At 36.9% G+C, this 19,489-nt stretch overlaps 2 protein-coding genes across 4 annotated transcripts; both read right to left on the bottom strand.

Annotated features, from left to right (window-relative positions):
• Positions 1-457: 457 nt before the first annotated feature.
• LOC107818050 (polynucleotide 5'-hydroxyl-kinase NOL9) lies at positions 458-12,551 on the bottom strand. Of its 2 annotated transcripts, XM_075251655.1 has the most exons (9): positions 12,309-12,550; positions 11,250-11,347; positions 11,118-11,151; positions 4,234-4,400; positions 3,930-4,113; positions 3,431-3,611; positions 3,099-3,198; positions 2,226-2,353; positions 458-771 (listed from the first exon to the last, which is right to left on the bottom strand). In XM_075251655.1, the coding sequence occupies exons 1-9, from the start codon at positions 12,494-12,496 to the stop codon at positions 718-720; spliced, it is 1,134 nt and encodes a 377-aa protein (XP_075107756.1). In that variant the 5' UTR covers positions 12,497-12,550; the 3' UTR covers positions 458-717. The 2 variants fall into 2 exon arrangements, with proteins under 2 accessions (XP_075107756.1, XP_075107757.1); XM_075251656.1 differs by lacking the exons at positions 458-771; positions 2,226-2,353 and adding an exon at positions 2,461-2,498 and having other exon boundaries at positions 12,309-12,551.
• Positions 6,788-11,111, bottom strand: LOC142180277 (uncharacterized). Of its 2 annotated transcripts, none has more exons than XM_075251657.1 (3): positions 7,538-11,111; positions 7,332-7,450; positions 6,788-7,246 (listed from the first exon to the last, which is right to left on the bottom strand). In XM_075251657.1, the coding sequence occupies exons 1-2, from the start codon at positions 8,178-8,180 to the stop codon at positions 7,347-7,349; spliced, it is 747 nt and encodes a 248-aa protein (XP_075107758.1). In that variant the 5' UTR covers positions 8,181-11,111; the 3' UTR covers positions 6,788-7,246; positions 7,332-7,346. Both variants share the same exon structure in this region; 1 of them encodes a protein (XP_075107758.1).
• Positions 12,552-19,489: the final 6,938 nt, after the last annotated feature.

Below are 19,489 nucleotides of genomic sequence, written 5' to 3'. Positions count from 1 at the left end.
GCTGCAATAGGAAGTTCAATGACAGCAGTTGTACACAGCTGCTTGTTTAGCAGACGATATAACTTAAACGTAATTAAACGAACGGAGTGGAAGGTGTGAGTGAGCATAAAATGGATCCCAATCCCCTAATGTGTTACTTATCTTTCTTTTTTCACTCACACTTAATTTGGTTCCTAAAGCCTCAATTTACTTTCGTTTACTCTCTTTTATACGAGGGGATGAAAATTTCCTGCCAATCATGTTAATGCTTTGATAAGAGCTGCTATTGCGATTGTCCAATCTTGGTTTCGGAGCCAAAATCAGGCTTCGGACTAGCTTCTCAAATTCCAAAAAGCTTTCATCAGAGAATGCCACCGCAGACAAGGATACAAGTCATCAAGTGATTGAGCGCCAACACATCATAAATGGTCGAGCAACCAATGTTAGGATGACCAGAAATTCCAAAAGAACAAGATGACTCCAACAGATTAAATTGTACTTGCACAGAGGAAATTTTGCTGTCCAACAAAGATCCAAAAGTCACCCTAATAACCTTTTATAAAGCAAATAGCAACCTTATAAGGCCAACAGTTCATCAGTTTCTTAAATCTACCTTTCAAATAAGGTAATTGTCGAAGAAGTATATATAACTTAGCATAACCAAACTTCTCAAGCCACTTCTACTAAGCTGTACAAGATTGAGCGAAGTTATCCAGATAGGTGAGCCCCTGTTATTGCCTAAGCTGAAGGCAACACATCGGCAGACATGTAAGGTGAGATGCAGCCTTGTACCTGAGGAGAACCAATAACTCACATTAGACAAAATATTCAGAAAATTTATCAGACAATCGTAATACCATTCTTCCTCTAGTGTTAGGCACAAGCTGAAAGACTTAGAGTTGAAATGCAAATCAACAACAATTTGAGAAGAAAAAATGAAAAGAAATTATTCGCAGTAACACAGTTTCCCTCAAGCTGTCCTCTTCATTTTTGAAATGCTTTCTTTGACATCATTAGCCTCAAGCGAAAAGAACAGATCATGTATGTGTACAGGTTCATCAGCAGATGTATTTATCATGCAAACTATACACAACCATTCTAGTTTCCTGAGAACGAAATTTCTTTCTTTTTCCTTTTTTTTATTTTTTGTTTCTGATAAGTTCCTGAAACGAAGTTTCAAACTAGACCATTATAGGGATTTGAGGGTAGCTCACATGGTGTGACCCCCTCATCCTTCTCCCTATGGTGAAGGATCGAATCCCATGATGTAATTCCCCCTAAACCTTGACCCTCCCCCCTAATAGTAATAAAATTTTAGAGAAAAAAAGCTAGGCCATGATCGTCATTTCTTAATTGGAAAAAGATAAGGATAACATCGTACCAAAAGAACACTAGCTTCTTGTGCAGTTGTATATAAACAAGCCATCTTTCAACCTTCTAAATACAGAGGCTACTTATAGTTTACCACAGATGAAAGGATGCAGGATATGAAACTTCATGATTTTCCAGTAAATCATGCATAAGGAAACAGCATGCATTGTCACAGGTCTAAATTATCTATAATTTCATAAATACCTTTTGACTCAAAATGCGTCCTTTCCACCTTATATTTTCTTCTGTTATAATTCTTCTTATACAACATAATGTCATGACCCGCCACATCATCATGCCACGTAGGTGCCATTTGGCATATATTTTTGCCATATGGAAGCTTACATATGAAATAGACTAGCACATGTGGGAAGGTTCTACAGAAATATGGAGATTTCTCATGAAAGACCTTAGAACCCTATGGAATTGCTAGGAAAGTCCTTAGAAGATTCTAGCTATGTAGCATATTCTAGAGAAGGGACTTACTTGTAAATAATAAGGGCCTTGTGTAATAATTATTATTTGCTCACTAGCCCCTATGAAACTAGTATATAAAGGGGGTTATTCATTTGTAACTCACCAAGAAAACAATCAAGTTCTCTCTAATACAAAAGCTTCCTTTGGCAATTCTCCTGTGTTCTAATATTCCCTTAGCGATCTTTAGTGTAGTAAGGCTGACTTGGCATAGCAAGAACGTGAGCAAGTTGTGCAAAATCGTGAGCAAGTTGTCAAGTGCCGCACGTGCGCTTAGTTGAAGACTAAGGACGTGACAATAAGCCATAAAAATAACCAAGTACTATAGCCAAAGCAAAGAAAAAGAGTAAAACAAGGAACACCAGGAATTAGATTGACTAAGCAAAGGGACGCATAATTACCTGCAACAAACAAGTCGGTATTTGGATAAACCCCTGTAATAGAAGATCCACCTTCTGCATACTGCTTTTTGGAACAGGGGTAATTACATAGAGTACATGCTTCAGAGTGTCAATGGCACGCACTATTCCTGAAGCATTTTGAAGCAGGGAAAGAAAGAAAACAATGAGACAGAAGTGACATCCAATAGCACCATCAAGTTTAAGCTTATTAGGAACAGAACACACCGCCACTAACCCTAAACAAACATGTCTAGTCAATGGCACGCACTATTCCTGAATCATATTGAAGGAGGGAAAGAAAGAAAACAATGAGGAAAGTGACATCCAATAGCAACATCAAGTTTAAGCTTATTAGGAACAGAAAACACTGCCATTAACACGAATCAAACATGTCTAGATCTAGTTCTATGGTTGGGCATAGTGTGATTCCTCTAGCTAATATTAAGGCAGCCGAGTCTTAGTTAAGAAATAATGTTCGATGCGGACAATCAGTAATAATAGCACAAACTTCTGCATCATCAAATACAAGTGACCATTAGTGTTGCGGAAATGGATCCAACAAACAAGATCACTGCTAAATGATGCAATAGCATACAGTACATTTTACTAAGTGTATTCATTTTAAAACTAGATCATTTGCATCATGTTCATGCTTCTCGCACTCATGGTTCTTCAACTACCCTATCTGTGGCTAAACACTTAAAATTCCACATATATAAACACCGTGACCTGCAAAAAATACAAAGTTCTCCTAGACGAAGGAAACAAGTATTTGTCCACTGAAAAGAAGCAAAACTGGTAATATTTTTTTAGAGGGGTATAAAACTGACAATATTACAAAACAAGTGTGGGAATCTAGTTGCAACAACTTACCCAAACCCATGCAGTCAGGAAAACTTTCAGAATATTCAGAATCAACTGCCAAACCAACAATGGTTGCATTCAAGCTGTAGAAAACCTCACTCTTAGGAACCTGGCATACAGATATAGAGCTAATCAGAACATGACAGAAATATCTAGATACTTGTTTCAATAAGACTGGAATAATAGTTAACTAATTGAATAAATAAGAAAAGGAGGAAGCAAGAATGTAGAAAATGCCCCAGGCCAGAAGATCCAGCAGATATGGACGGCAATGCTCTTGGCCAACCCAAAGTAACAAAGCATTGCATGTAGAACATGTCATTCACCATTGCATAACCTACCTCACAATGAAGGTGTTTAATTTTGATACTTGATACAGGAATCTCGTATGGAGGGTGGGCAGCTAATGCTCGAGAGAGTTCCTTGATTGTTGTGATTTGCATATCACTTGGAAAGCATTGTCTGAAATAGGCCATAACACGCAGATCACGCAGAAGACGTGCATCCTTCTGTACAAGAACCCTGGGAAAACATATCAGAGGACTAAGAAACAAGGGGGATATAAATTGTTGAAGGAGCAGAGACAACCCAGCCAATTAAAAACAAATTCTGGATCTTGCTTAAGGCATATGAACTGAGATGTGGTATGTGTAGTGTGTAAGTAATTTTCTTTACCCTCCCTCCCTCACTCCCTCACTCACTTACTTTAAGGACTAAGGTAAAGAGATGTTAATGTACTAGGAAAAGCATCTTTGTCAAGAGAATTATTTCCAATTCAAAAGGAATATAACTTCACTCATCTGATGTAAAAGCTAAAAGAGAGAAAAGATAAATACATACGATCTGTTAAAAGAGTCCTGACGAGCAGAGTTGACCTCAATTAGAGTTGCAACAGCAGCATCACCATCATCAACCCAAAATGCACCAGCTGGAAGATTCTTGCTCTCAGCTGATATGCAAATCTTAACAACATGGGTAGGAGAGATATATTTTAGAATATCCACAAGAATGTCATAGCCAATACCTATAAGACAAGAAACCAGAATCAGACTTGATCATGAAAATTGTATCCAAATCGATGATAAAACGAACCACACTAGCCTAAATTCAGGCAGAAGCAAGTAAATAAAATACAGAAGCGTGCCTTTCACCCAGCCTGTTGTGTTAATAACAAGGGGCACCCCAGCATTTCCAGGACTTTCGCCATTGTTCAACAGGTATGTTCTCCGGTAATGATCATACAAGGCAAATATATAAGCCAAGTATGTTTTGGGATCCCTTTTTGAGGATATGTCACCAAAAAAGAAGCATCTGAAAGAAAAAATTTGGAGTCAGAATCAATATCAAGCAAATTTTGGACTTTCTACCAAAAGATGATGAAATTTCTTTCATTCAACTCATATATTTCAGCAACTACAGAACTTATGCACAGCTTAGCTTACAGGACTCCCAAAGACAAAAGAAAGCAACTTTTCCACTTTCATGTGACAAACTAAAAAGGCATCTCCCTCTTCCAGCAAGATCTAGACAAAACTTTCAATGTGCTTGAGGACACTCTTAATTTGTCAAATGCCAATGCTCTCTGCTACAAAGGAAATCTACTACCAGATTTAAGCTGCAAAGACCAGCTTAAAATAACTTTAAACCTCTGGCGCACGATTCAAATGCAAAGCACGTTTGCTATTAGAGTCCCGGAGGCCATTTTCCATTTATTAATTATTTTTTTAAACAACTGTAGTATCCGGGCCAACATGCACGCACCTCGACTAATTCCACGGGATACCGGCTACTTTCCACCAGCAACAGGTACTAGGTAACTCTATCCACCAAGGTTTGGACAAATGGGAAGAAATCACCTATTGTTTTTGTTTCCGTTGGTATTTGAATCTGAGACCTCAAGTTCTCAACATACTTCGTTGACCACTAGGTCACACCCTTGGGTGCGCCATTCTCCATTTATTTGCCTTCTTTACAGCAAAAAAGCACTAAATAACATATTGAACACGGTAAAAAAATAGACTAGATATCATATCACTCGTCTTGTTTTTTTCTGCTGCAGGACAAAGATGGTGGGAGCAGTGTTGTGAAAAGCGCTCGCTTCAGCGCTTAAAGCACGAAGCGAAGCGAGCGCTTCGGTATATTAAGTGGCTGCCAACGTTAAAAATAAAAAGCTCTCTTTTTACAAAACATCATCGAACAGCAGAGAAAAACAGCCGACTAGGGTTCCTATCTTTTGCACTTTTCAAATTCAAGTTCATCAAGTTCAAGCCCAGGTATGTGATTTCCTCCTCCGCCTCCTCAAAATAGCAGCGAAATGCTGTCAATTTTTTTTTTCCTTCAGTTCTTTTTCTCACTGTTTCAGTCTAAAACTGCAGCGAAATGCTGCCCAATTTTTTTCTTACTTACTGCCATTTTTTTCGTTTCAGTTCTTCTTAGTTCTTACTGCCATCTTTTTGTGTTATTCAGTTGTTCTTTTAATGGCACCAAAAGAAGATAGGAAAGACTCGGCTTGGGCTTATTCTGTAAGAGTTAGCGAGACCAACAAGATGGCAATTAGATGTCCTTTTTGTGATAAGATTTCGAATGGGGAAATCTATCGTCAAAAATTTCATCTAATCGGTGGTGATCCAAACGTCGTGTCTTGTCCTAAAGTTCTGCCGCATGTGAAGGAAGAAATGAAAACATACCTTCAAAAAAAAAAGACTGTAAGGCTTGTTGGGGCTTTAAGCGCAAAGTGCAAATAAAGCGTGGGCTTTAATGAAAAAAGGGCAACTGAAGAAAAAAGTAAAGATATGTATATGTAGTCCAAGATCAATAATTATAAGCATGAATAACAAATATATGGACAAAAAAAGTTGAAGAAAAAATAATGATAAAGTGAAATATCAATTGTTCAGTGTCGCATTTTCAGGACTACACTCATTGGCAAGGAAAGTACACTGAATCTCCCGCAAAGCGAGGCGAAGCGCTTAACATGTTTTGAGCCTCGCTTTAGGGCTTAAGCGCGCCTTTGACAACACTGACAAGAATAAGTGCATAATCTTGATGATGACGATGATGAAATAGAAGAAGGTGATGATGGTTTATCGCTTCCATTAAAATCACAAAAGCGGGGAATGATACAAATAATGTCTTCAAGTTGTGGATCTACTGGTAAGGCCATTGAGGGATCGTGCAGTTGCAATGTTTCTTGATGAAGAGATTAGAGTGCATTCCTATATTGTTCAAAGGCCTTTGTTATTGAATATGATGAAGAGATTCACTAAACCAAGAAGCTAGGTGAAACCTGCAAAGACAAGATTTGCTATCGCTTTCTTGACTTTGAATAGGATGTATGAGCAAAAAAGCAATTTGAAGAAGTTGTTTGTTTCAGATGAGTACACTAACAGTGCCTATGGAAGGGAAGCTCGAGGGAGAGAATCTGCAGATATTATGCTTTCTAATGCATTCGAATAATGTGGTTCATGCATTGAAGATTGGTGGTCCCAGTGTTTTGGATAGCGTGCGACGACAAATAGCGACGAGGGCCCGCTTCACTGAGGCGAGAGGCGCGCAGCGAAGCGCTCGCCTTTTTTATGTGAAGCGACAATTTATACAAAAACATAAAATATTATATACATATAACTAAAAACTAAATAACAATAATATATTAATAATAAGAAGAAAAACATAGCAAAAAAAAAGGCTACTGCTTCATAAACTAAAGTCTAAAAGCCTAAAACAAACAACATCTATTCTTCTTCAAGATTTTCAAATTCTAGAACTTCATGAATGTTAGCATTATATTGGCTATCATCTTCTTCATCTTCTTCATCCTCGGAGTCTTCATTAATTAGGGACCGGCTTGAACTTGCTACTCCTTTTCCCTTGTAATTTGAACTTGAACAACTCCCTCTAAGACCATAGATATTCTCCTCAACTCCAACCGCCATAGAAACAGTACCCCAATCAAGATCATCTCCTACATACACTTGTTCATCTTCATGATGTTGGGGGGCTCCAGTTAACCATTCATTTGCCTCGTCAATGTTATCCAACAAAATTGGATCAATGGTATCGCGAGCTTCATAACGTCGCCTCAATGTTCTATTGTATTTAATATACACTAGATCATTGAGACGCGATAGCTCAAGCCTATTCCTTTTCTTGGAGTGAATCTGCGAATAAATTATTTAGATTAATTAATAGATACTAATAATAATACAATATAGAATATATTAATATAATAAATCTGCTTCTTACATCCTCAAATACACTTCAATTTCTCTCGCATCCAGATGCACTACAAGTTAGGCTTAGTACTTTAATGGCAAACTTTTGTAAATTTGGAGTTTGATGTCTAAATTGCATCCACCATTCAACTATAGAAAAATATTTTAAAAGTTAATAAGTATAAATCAAATAAATTAAATTAAAGTTATAAGGATATCTATATTAACGTTAGTTACCTGGCGACCTTATGTCTCTGGCTCTAATGGCCGCCTGTAAACCAAATAGGCCCTCTGCTTGTGAGTACCTACCAAACTCCTCCCCTATTTGATCTACCGTCGCTGAATCGGGGATCAACTTCTCAAGACACTCATGGTATCCAATCCACACCTCTGAATCCAAAGTTTCATCTCTAGTGTTCTTGTAAAATAATCCCGGGTTCAGAAGATGGCCTGCTGCATGCAAAGGACGATGGAGTTGATTCGACCACCTGCTATCAATAATATCAAAAACTTTCTCATATTTCCTAACATCTCCCTCAAATGACACTGCAATAGTCTCTTTGGCTCTATCTATAGCTTCATAAAGATAGCCCATTGGCGGTTTTCTCTCCCCATCCACCATACAAAGCACCCTAATCAAAGGACCACCAACTTTAAGAGCCCAAACGACGTCATTCCAGAATAATGGAGAAATAAGAACTTTGGCAGTTTCTTTCCCCGCAGCTTCCTTTGCATATCTATTATCTTTCCATTCATTTGAAAAAACTAGCTTTCTCAAGTTTTTCTTTTGCAAGTAAAAACTATGCAAAGTTAAGAAAGCCGTTGCAAATCTAGTCTTGGCCGGTCTCACCAAATTTCTTTCATTTGTGAATTTCCTCATCAAATTCAACAACAACGGCCTCTGACTGAGGTAAGAATATACCTTGACAGCCTTAGTGAAAACTGTAAAAGTAAAAATAACAATTTTATAGTTAATACTTAATACTTAATAGGATAGGACATAATAAGTATAAATAAAGTTAAAGCTTTAAAGATAACTATATTAAAGCTACCTGAAGCATATGGGTTTTCCTTGAATATGTCACCAAACATTAAGTTGATACAATGGGTAGCATATGGAGTCCAATAAATGTGTGGATACATAGCTTCCATCATCTTACCCGCACTAACATTCTCACTAGCATTATCGGTAACAATTTGTACAATATTTTCCTTTCCAATTTTATCAATAGTCTTTCTAAACAAGCTGTACATTTTGCTTCCATCCGTAGAAGAGTTGCTAGCATCGTAAGATTCAAGAAAAACACTCCCTCTTGGAGAGTTCACCAACACATTTATGATCATTTTTCCATTCCGTGCTGTCCATTTATCCATCATAATGGAACATCCAAACTTGTTCCATTCCACTTTATGCTCCTCAATAATTTGGTCTATCTTCTTCACCTCTTTTTTAAGATGTGTTACTCTATCTTCATGATAGCTAGGAGGCTTCATTCCTGGGCCATATTGTCCTACGGCCTCAATGAATTTATCAAAAGTTTTGTAGTTAACACAGTTGAAAGGAAGCCATGCATCATACATCCATGCTGCAAAGGCACTTACGGCGCGATCCCTCAAAATCTTCTTGGCTTCTAAACCTGAACCAGAATCACCTTTTCCCTTTTCTTGTTGTTTTGCCGAGAAATAAAGATTGAGAGGACCTTTTGTCACCGTACGTGCCGTTGTGGATGACCCACTAGAACTATTTGAAGATATCTTATGAGTTTTGGGGGGCGGAGGTCCCATTTCACCATCTTCATCAATTAGATTCATCGATGCTTCATAATTCATTTGAGTTCTTGTCACATTTTTCTTATCAACAAATGCTTTTACTTCCTCCCTAACCTCGGGCGGACAAAGAGGACATTGTATTACATTTTTAAATCCACCTATCAAATGTTGCTTGTGACGAGTTATTCCACCATGATATGTTTTTTCACAAAACACACATTTAATTACGGATCTTGATGAGCCTTGTATAGCATAATTCCAAGTTATATCATTTCGTTTATTACTATCGGATGACGTCATTTCAACGTTGTTTTATAGAAAAAAATTATCAAGTCAATATGCAATTAATTCTACTCTATAAGACTATAAGTCAATAATTGAAAAAACAGGGCAAACAAAACAGAATGAGCTACTGCCTCTGCAGTCTGCTCTGCCTCTGCCTCTGTTATTTTTGCTCGAAACAGAGCCTCAGTTATTTTGCCAAAATAGATCCAAAAAAAAAATGAAGAGAAGAAGAAAGAGGATCTCGACAAAAAACAGAGGAAATAAATAGAAAGAAGAAGAGAAGAACAAGTTTAAATAAGCGATGCTACAGTCGCATCTCGCGACACTGTCGCGAGCGCTATTTTGAAACGCAACGCAACAGAGGGAAAGTGGCGACACTGCCTCGCCTCGCCTCACGCTATTAGCGCTGAGGCGAGCACTATTTATAACACTGGGTGGTCCTTTAGTTAAAGTGCTTCGTTTGGTGGATGAGGAGCAAAGACCACCAATGCATGCAGCTGGACTTGTTTTGAACCCGGAATTGTTTTATGACAATGAAGAGAGGATTATAGAAGATGCAGAATTGTGGAATAGATACATTGAAGGTATTGAGAAGTTGATACCCGAAGAATCCGAGCAAAATAAAATAACAGAGCAATTTAGTACTTAGAGGAATGTTGAGCAACTTTTTGGAAAAAACATGGCTATTAGACAAAGAAAGACGAAGTCACCAGGTGAGCGAGTGCTTATATATTGCTTTATAGTTAATAAGTCATTTCTTTATAAATATTATGTTTTGAATATTTGTTGTACTTCTACAGTTGAATGGTGGAAGCAATATGGCCATTCCACTCCAGAACTACAAAAGTTTGCCATCAAAGTTCTAAGTCTAACTTGTAGCCAATCCGGGTGTGAAAGAAATTGGAGCGTGTTTGAACATGTAAGAACTAAGAAGAAAGATTTAGTATATTGAGATAATTAAATTATATCTCAATTGTCCTAATCTTACTGATTACTTATTATTTGCAGATTCATACCAAAAAAGAGGAATAAACTAACCTTGAAGCGTCTCAATGATCTAGTCTTCATTAAGTACAATAGAACATTGAGGCTTCGTTACAACGCTCGCAATATAATTGATCCAATTAGTTTGGACAACATCGATGATGCTAACGAATGGCTAACTGGAGTCCCAAAAGATCATGCAGATGAAGAAGTATTTGAGGAAACTTCTAATTTCACTTGGGGTAATGTTGCGGAGGCACGTGAAATTAGGGAGAGGATTTATGGTTTGAGGGGGAGTACTTCAACTTCAAGCTCACAGAGGAAGGGAAAAGAAGCAGCTACTTTGTCCCTAGTTAATGAGGAAGAAGAAGAAGAAGATGATAATGATAGTGGAATACAAGAATTTGACAATCTTGTAGAAGAATAGGATGCTCATTTTGTGCTTTTATTGATGCTACTCTTTAGTTTTTACATTGAAGTATTGAACATTTGCTTACATTAACATGTGTTGTCTATGCAGTATTTATTTTAATATCTTTTTTAATTCCGCTTCACTTCAAAAAAGCGAGCGCTTCGCTTGTCGTTTTTCCTCGCTTCACGCTCTTCACAACACTGAGTGGGAGTGGAAAGAGGAAGAAGGGTTCTAAACTCTTCCTAGAACAGAGACCGAAAAGAGGAGACAAATTTAAGTGTCTTTTTCTAGTTAAACAAGTAACAACAGAAGTGAATTAATGGCACAAAGTTATGTTTTTCCAAGACATGGATTCAACCATTATACCTCTCAGGAGTCTTTAGGCACGGAATTGACAGATCTGATGCAGAAAGAGAAGAAAAGAGAGGAATGTGAATAAAAGTGTCATTTGAAAAGCTCAAACACAAACATGTAACAGTTGAGGAATAATAGATGTACCTGAAGTTATTTTGTCAATTGTAGTAAGGGATAACAAACCAGGTGGAGTAAACTCTGTCTGCCCAACATCCGTATCCAAATAAGCCACTTTCTTGTATCTGAAATCCAAAGATAATTTATGATCAAATATGTACATATATAGTCAAAGAAATTTTGGGATCAACAGGCTATAATTATCTAATTCAGATATAAAGGATACAGAGCCTCTCACAAACAGCCAATAATAACAATAGAAAATGTGATCATCCACAAGTATATGCAAAGGTAGAGTGGTTGTTCATAATTGTTCGATTCAGACAATAATCACACAGAGCCTCTCAAGGACAGCGAGCAGTAATAACATAAAATGTGATCATCACAAATATCAATATGCAGAGGAAAAGTGATAGGGCATGATGCTTTCGAATCAACAATAGGACTGTATAGTATCCAGGGTATTACTGTTCTCTGAAAGTACTAAACTGGAATATATAATGGTTCGTAGGTGGCGATTTGATTTGGCTTTTGGTTTGATGTTATTCTGGTTTTGGACCGTTTGATTGCGGGGATTTGGTTTTTCGGGAAACACAGTTTAAATCGGATTTGGTTTTGCAAATCAATTGTACCAAAACCCAAAAATATTTAAGATGAATAATAACAGGATAAGATCGACTAAGTATCTATATATTTGATACTAAATAGTCTAACTAGTCACCAAAAAGATATTAATAGCTTTACAAGGAGAAAGCTAAAGCTGTCTTCTGTTTTAAAAATGGTTTGAGCTTGCTTTTTAGACTATATGCAACCTTAAGGTACCATGAAATAAGAAAGCAGAAAATTAGGACATCGTTTAAAAGAACTGAACAACTCAAACAAGTACATTGCCAAATTTCAAGCATGCAAAAATGTCACATACGCAATGTATAATACATGGCACGAGTCCATTAATTCAATTCAATATAAGTATGCAACCACTTCTCGTCCAAAACCAAATTTACAAAGTAAAATAAAAGGTTGATTGCTCAAGTATAAGCTTTAGCAGTGGACTTTCATATATTTGAGAAAAAGGGTAAGAGATACCTCTGCAGAAGGACGTTGAGGAGGAGACGAGAGAAAGTGGTCTTGCCGCTATTTTTGGGACCGCAGACAAACGCAACCGGCGGCGGCGAAGTTGTAGAATCATAAGCTATGGTATCGGCAGCGTCGGACCACTCCTCCGGTATGAATATGTTAGCCGATTGGAGCTCGTCGTGACCCAAGGACGCCATTTTTTATCCTCTCTTCTGTGTCCGCAGCAAAGTGTGTTCTGTTATAGAGGCGTGTTTATGTTCTTAAGTAAAACTGGAATACACAAAGGCACGTTCTTCGTGTGATGTAGCGGGTCGGGTAAAAGCCCGAAAGTAAAGGATAGTATTCCTTTTTTCTATAATGGTATCTTTTTCCTTTTTAGTTTTGTAAAACACTTTGGAATAATTTGTTACCAATTCTCTCAAGATCGAGTCTCCCTTCTTGTGCTACTAATATTAAAATCGTGTTATCTTTTATTTTTGTTTTAATAAAATGTGTATAAACTTTAATTATATAATTAGCAAAAGTTCTCTTTAATCTGTTAAACATTAAGTTCTAATTAAATCTAGAAATCTAAATAGCTTACTATTAAACATCTAGCAGACTTTACCTTAAGGGTTTCCATAGAGTTCTTAAATTCTATGTTTTACCTTTATTTTTAGCAAATAAAAATAACAAGTCAACAATTTAAAACACAATATGCAAAGCATAGATAGATACATATATTTTACTTATACAAAATTATTAATATAACCCAACTTATAGTGAACTTACAACTAGTCAATGATCATTATAGCATAAATTAAATTTTCAAGTAATCACTATTCACTTAGTATTATGGAACAAAATAAAGAAAATATATTAGGAAGCTATAACCCCAACTTGGCAACACCAAATTTTGAAGACGCATCCATTTTATGAAGTGAATTTGCCTGACCAGTAACGCCATTGTTTGACGGGCAAAGGTCCAAATTTGCTCATAACTTATATGAATTGATATAATTTTATCGTTCGCCAATAGTTGAGATTAAATGAGCCCTTTCATTTGCAAAGAACTCACCTATTGAAACTTTTAGTTGGCACAATGTGCAACATACTTGTGATTCGGAGTTAAGGACGAGATCCTCGCGTTTTTACATGATGTGAAGTATTTAAACCGGGCTGCAGCCCGCGATAGAAGTTATGTAAGGACGAGGTCCTTGTGGTGAAATATTTATGAGTTTAAAATTTTTCCTTTGTGAAATTTAATTGTACAATAGTATTAATAGGGAGTCATGCCTGTTAGGCTTATTTGATAATTCTTGTATATTTTTCTGTGCATATTCAACCATTTTGGTGCTGTAAACATTGAGTTTTCACCTATGAGATGAGTACCCAGGTGGCGCTAAATGTGACTCATTAATCCGAGTAAGCAATCATGAGGTCTTCATGCCTCACATTCTGTTGTAAGTGTTGTGAAAATTCGAAATGAGGTGGCGGTTAATATGAGATTAATTGATGATGGTGGAATTAATTATGAATAACTTTTAAGACCAGAGATGTGGTGATGAGCATACATATGATGTGCTTCATGTCCTGATATCATTATGATAATGCAGTGCTTGTAATGCTGAGATTGGTGTTATTGATATATACCTTGTGGTATTATGTTGGGTTGTGAATGTATTGTTAGGAGTTGTTTTGGTGTTACTCTGGTAGGTGGATAGGCCCAATTACAGGGGAGACTCTGCCGAAACTTTTGAAAAATTTGGGAGTTAGTAAAATTTGAAGGATTGAGATTTGCAAAGGAAGAGATAAGTTATGTTATGTGTTTGAGGGCGAATGATCTTAAGCGGGGGAGAGTGTAACACCCCAGAATTTTTTTGAAGTACTTCAACACTATCAAGAAAATTGATGTGTGCATAGGCATGAGTTGCTATAGCCAGTTGAGACTAATACCGTGCGTTGTTGTGAAAATTAGACCTTTTGAAATGTTTGGAGTGTAAGAAATTAATCTTAAAGTTTACAAATATGGATAAAAGAAATAAACTCAAATGAGATGATGTTGTCATGCTTATCTCAAATGCAGTAGTGTGGAATCAACCGTGAGTATATGTGTAAAAGTAAAATCATCAATTTGGTAACCTCAGAATAATTCTTAGAACGTTTGAGGACGAACGTTTGTTTAAGAGGTGGAGAATGTAACGACCCGACTTGTCCTTTTAAGAAATTATACCATGTTCAGTGACTTAAAGTCTCGAGAAGCTTCGCAATATGTATTGTGACCCGCATGTGTGGTCGAGTTTGGTTTTCGGAAGATTCAGAATTTAATTTAAAGAAAAAATCTCATTTTGAAGCTTAAATGGAAATAGTTGACAGAAGTTGACTTTTGAGCAAACGACCTCGGAATAGAATTTTGATGATATCAATAGATTCGTATGGTGATTTCAGACTTCGGCGTATGTCCGGATTCGGATTTGAAAGTCCGTAGGCCAATTCGATGCATTTTGGCGAAAGTTGGAAAATAGAAGATTTTTGGAAAAATCCTACCGAAGGGTGAATTGTTGGATAACGAGGTCAGATTTCGATTCCGGAGATGGGAATAGCTCCATTACGTCATTTATGACTTGTGTGCAAAATTTAAAGTCATTCTGGATTGATTTGATACCTTCTGGCGCATAATATAGAAGTTGGGAGATTTAAAAACTCAAAATTTGATTCGATGCGCGATTCAAAATTTTTGCATTTTTTGATGTGGTTTGAAGCCTCGTCTAAGTTCGTATTGTATTTTGGGACATGTTGATATAATTGGTTGAGGTCCCAGGGGCCTCGGGCGAGTTTCGGATGGTTAAACGGACCAAATTTTGGACTTGAAGGAACTATTGGAACTCTGCCATTGGTGTCATCGCATCTGCGATGAAATGGAGCGCAGATGCGCAATCGCAAATGCGAAAGGAGCAGGCCTGGGCAGTGGTCGCAGGTGCGAAAATTATCCCGCACCTGCGAGACCGCAGAAGCAGAACTTCTCCGCAAGTGCGAGAGGTCAGTGGTCAGTGGGCATCGCAGAAGAGAGAAATTTTTCGCAAAAGCGAGCTCGCAGGTGCTTGAAATTAATCCGCAGAAGCGAAATCTTGGCAGAACATTTAGGACCAAAAATGGTCATTTCGCCATTTTCGATTTGAGATTTTGGAGCTCGGTTTTTGGGCGATTTTGGAGGAGTTCTTCACGACTTTGACTTGGGTAAGTGTTCTATATTCTAAAGTAATTATATTTCATGAATCTATGATTATATTCATCGTTTAATTCGGATTTAAAAGGAAAAAATCAAGTTTTTTACAAAATCTTCCAAAAAACAAAAATTTAAGATTTGGAGGTCGAGTTGTTATTGGAATTCGATAACATTGGTATGAGTGAACTCGTATCGGAATGAGTTTTCGGATTTCATGAAAATTATGTCGGGTTCCGAGAAGCGGGTCTCGCGTTGACTTTTCGGAATAAATTTTTTAGCCGACGTATTATTATCTGGAATTATTTTCGATGAATTTTAACGAAGTTATACAATTAATTTGGATAGATTTGAGCGGTCCGGAGGTCAATTCAAGCAAGAAAGCGAATTTGAAATATCGGCATAACTTCAAAAATAAAAGAGATAAGTATCTTGCCTAACCTCGAGTGGGGGAATTACCCCTTAGGCATTGAGTCTTATGTGCAATTTTGTATAATTGAAAACTATGTACACGATGTGACGAGTACGTACTTGGGTTATATGTGCAAATTACATTAGTTAAAAATCTTTAGACGCCCTTATGTATTAAATGGGAAATTATTGGCACTTATTAAATTCTCTATTTGTCATGCCTAGATCCTTGTTTGTTGAAATTATTTTTACATGATGATTTGGTGTGATTGCCACCTTGATTTTTATGTGAAATATTATTTTGTTGAGTTGTTCATTTCTGGATATTTTGTTAAGATTTTTGTGCACATTATGATCGAGTCATGGGTTCCTTATTGTGAAAAATAAGGTATTGTTGATTTTTGTGGCAAGTTGTGATATTTGAGTGCTTGATGTGCAATCTGTGATAATTGTAATATTTGAGCATTTGATGTGCAATTTATGATATGTTGTAATAATTGAGCACTTGAGGTATAATTTATGAGATATGATATTGGCACATTATATTGTGGGAGTTATGTTCGGGTGTTTGCACGAGGTTTCTGCCGTGCTATTGTTACTATTGATATTTGCACATTCGGCGTATATATATATATATATATATATATATATATATATATATATATATATATATATATATGTGTGTGTGTGTGTGTGTGTGTGTGTGTGTGTGTGTGTGTGTGTGTGTGTGTGTGTGTGTGTGTGTGTGTGTGTGTGTGTGTGTTGTGCACGTGTGGCGAGATAAGGCGGGCATTCACTTTACTATTGCACACATGGCGAGACAAGGTGGGCTATGTCGGGGATTGATTTGTGATGGCCTGGGGGCATTGTTGATATTGCATATTTACTTTTGGGACTACGAGGCGGTACCTCGGGAGTGCTCTTTTTGTTGATATTTTTTATGGTTGCACTTGCCTTTGGTTATTTTTTTTTTTTGTGATATCTAAATCCCTGTGTTCTTCCACGATGTATTAATTGATTTTATTGTGTGTTTGTATTCCTTGTTGTAATGTGTTGGGTTTGTCCCTTGTACGAGACTCTGAGGATTTGTGTTTCCATCTTTTACTAATTTTTAAGGTTAAGTTATTTTGATTAAAAGAAATTTTTTGTATGCTTTAATTCTTATAAGTTTCACATCCAAATCAGCAATTATCAGGTGTTTCATTTTTATTGAAATATTATTTTTTCCACCCAAATGATTTCTAAAATAAATTCATTCTTTTGTTGATTTTTTACTTGATTTTTTTATTTTAAACATACCTTATTGGGAATAAATTGATCGTGTGGATCTTATGTACATTGATATTATTGGCACGTGAGTAGTCCGTGCAGTTGTGATAGAAACATGGGCACGAGGTGCCGTGGAAATATAAAGGTGGGTTGAGACACATATTTGATGATTATAAAATGAGGTGTCACAGGGTGACTTTTAAATTGAAGAATTTTATTTTAAAGATATTTATTTGAAAGAGTTTTATATTCGAAGGATACATATTCGAAGGAAATATATATTTGGAAGGTATTTTATTTGAAGAGTTCTTATGTGAAAGACTTGTTTAATTGGTTGTACTTGTATTCTTTCTTATTTGTCGGAGCAATAATTGTGGTGTTCTTGCTGCCTTACCATTTATAACACTGCTATTTGTTCTCGATTATTTTAGTATGACACAGGTTGTTTGACTAGTGAGTGTCTTGACTGTATTTCGTCACTACTCCACTGAGGTTAGTCTTGATACTTACTAGGCACCGCTGTGGTGTGCTCATTCTACACTTCTGCACATTTATTTTTGTGCAGATCCAGGTATGTTTCGTTAGTAGCTGTGCGGGTCATTGTTGTGGAGACTCAAGGTAAACCTGATATTGCGTTCGCATGCTTCGGAGTCACCTTCAAGTTTACATTTTGCAATGTTTATTCTTCGTTCTGGACAGTTATATTTAGAAGCTTTCTAGCAAACACTCTGTAGAGCCTATTACTTGTACTGCCGGGTTTTGGGAATTTGTAAAACTTTAAGAGATTTCTATTTCAAATTGTTAGATATTGTTTAAATAATGTTGTTGTTTCAATTAATGTTAGGCTTACCTAATCTTTAAGACTAGGTGCCATCACGATACCCAAACGGAGGGAATTTTGGGTCATGACAAAATATGTGCAGAAGCGTATAGTATGAGTACACCACAGCGGTACCCAGTAAGTATCAAGACTAACCTCGTTGGAGTAGTGACGAGGAACAGTCAAGACACCCACTGGACTAAACAACCTGAACAAGTATAAATGTAGTACTAACATGGAATAATATCAATGTAAAGTTACGCATGATGACAATAATAATACAATATTTGTAATAGGTACTAAAAGCAACAATTAGAAAAGAGACACAACAGGTAATAACACTGTAGAGTAAGCTGAACACAGTTCAAATCTGGCGAAACCAAATAAAGGAAAACAAGTGACAACTCAATAGGAACAACCATTTTCACACTAGGTTTATCCAAGAATTTCCACTGTCACGACCCCAAATTAACCCTCCATAAGGTGTCGTGATGGCACCTAGTCTTTACGACTAGGTAAGCCTATATTATAAAAAATATAAAGGAAACACAACATTTTAAAGGATAAATAGCATATTATAAATAGCCATGAGTAGTACCACTCGACATATACAAAATAACTTCCCAAGACCCGGAATATCACTAAGTCACAAGCTGCTATAATCTATGTAGCTCTATACAAAAGTCTGAAGATATTAAGGAAAAATCTCTAGACGAGGGAGTAGAAGGGGACTCCGAAGATATGCAGATTCAAGCAGAGGTACCTTGAAGTCTCCTAGAATCAGTAGCATGTACTAACCCCGAGGCTGATAGCTCGCACCTGGATTTGCACACGAAAACATGTGTAGGGAAGGGCATGAGTACAGCACAATGGTACCCAGTAAGTGCCAAGCCTAACCTCGGTCGAGTAGTGACGAGATCAGGTCAAGGCCCTACCGGAGTAAATATAATAAATTAAACAGTAAAAGATATAAGTAGAATTTACGGTAACACAGTTAAAGAAATTTTTGAAAATTTAACAGTAAAGGGAGCCCCCGGCTCAAAACAAGGTAAACACAGTGGGAAATCTCTCGGGATACCGTCCCGTAGTTTCAAATAATTATGCAGTATAGGGGGATCTCCCAGAATACGTTCGTAGTCCCAAAGTAAATATGTAGCGCTGGAGGATCTCCCGGAATACGTCCGTAGTCCCAAAGTAAATATGCAGTACAGGGGGATCTCTCGGAATATGTCCGTAGTCCCAAAGTAAATATGCAGTACAAGGGGATCTCTCGGAATACGTCCGTAGTCCCAAAGTAAATATGCAGATGGGGATCTCCCGGAATACGTCCGTAGTCCCAATTTAAATATGCAATGCAAGATGAAATGACAGGTATGACATCGAGTTATACAGTTTATACTGGACACAGATAAGGCAAATAAGGACTTAACTGAACATGATGCACAGAATGTCAATTAGGCAGTTAAAACACGTAAACATGCTTTTCTA

The sequence above is a fragment of the Nicotiana tabacum genome, chromosome 4 (assembly GCF_000715075.1).
Source record: "Nicotiana tabacum cultivar K326 chromosome 4, ASM71507v2, whole genome shotgun sequence".
Lineage (NCBI taxonomy): Eukaryota > Viridiplantae > Streptophyta > Magnoliopsida > Solanales > Solanaceae > Nicotiana > Nicotiana tabacum.
The sequence above is the reverse complement of the archived record's forward strand: the minus strand, read 5'-3'. Positions and strand labels throughout refer to the sequence as shown.

Excerpts from the sequence above, each read along its gene's own strand:
- LOC142180277 (XM_075251657.1), bottom strand. The coding sequence starts at position 8,180 with ATGAGGAAATTCACAAATGAAAGAAATTTGGTGAGACCGGCCAAGACT. Across the intron at positions 7,451-7,537 it reads CAGAGACATAAGGTCGCCAG|TTGAATGGTGGATGCAATTT; the intron begins GTAACTAACGTT and ends ATTTTTCTATAG.
- LOC107818050 (XM_075251655.1), bottom strand. The coding sequence starts at position 12,496 with ATGGCGTCCTTGGGTCACGACGAGCTCCAATCGGCTAACATATTCATA. Across the intron at positions 4,114-4,233 it reads CACAACAGGCTGGGTGAAAG|GTATTGGCTATGACATTCTT; the intron begins GCACGCTTCTGT and ends CTTGTCTTATAG. Across the intron at positions 772-2,225 it reads TACCGACTTGTTTGTTGCAG|GTACAAGGCTGCATCTCACC; the intron begins GTAATTATGCGT and ends GGTTCTCCTCAG.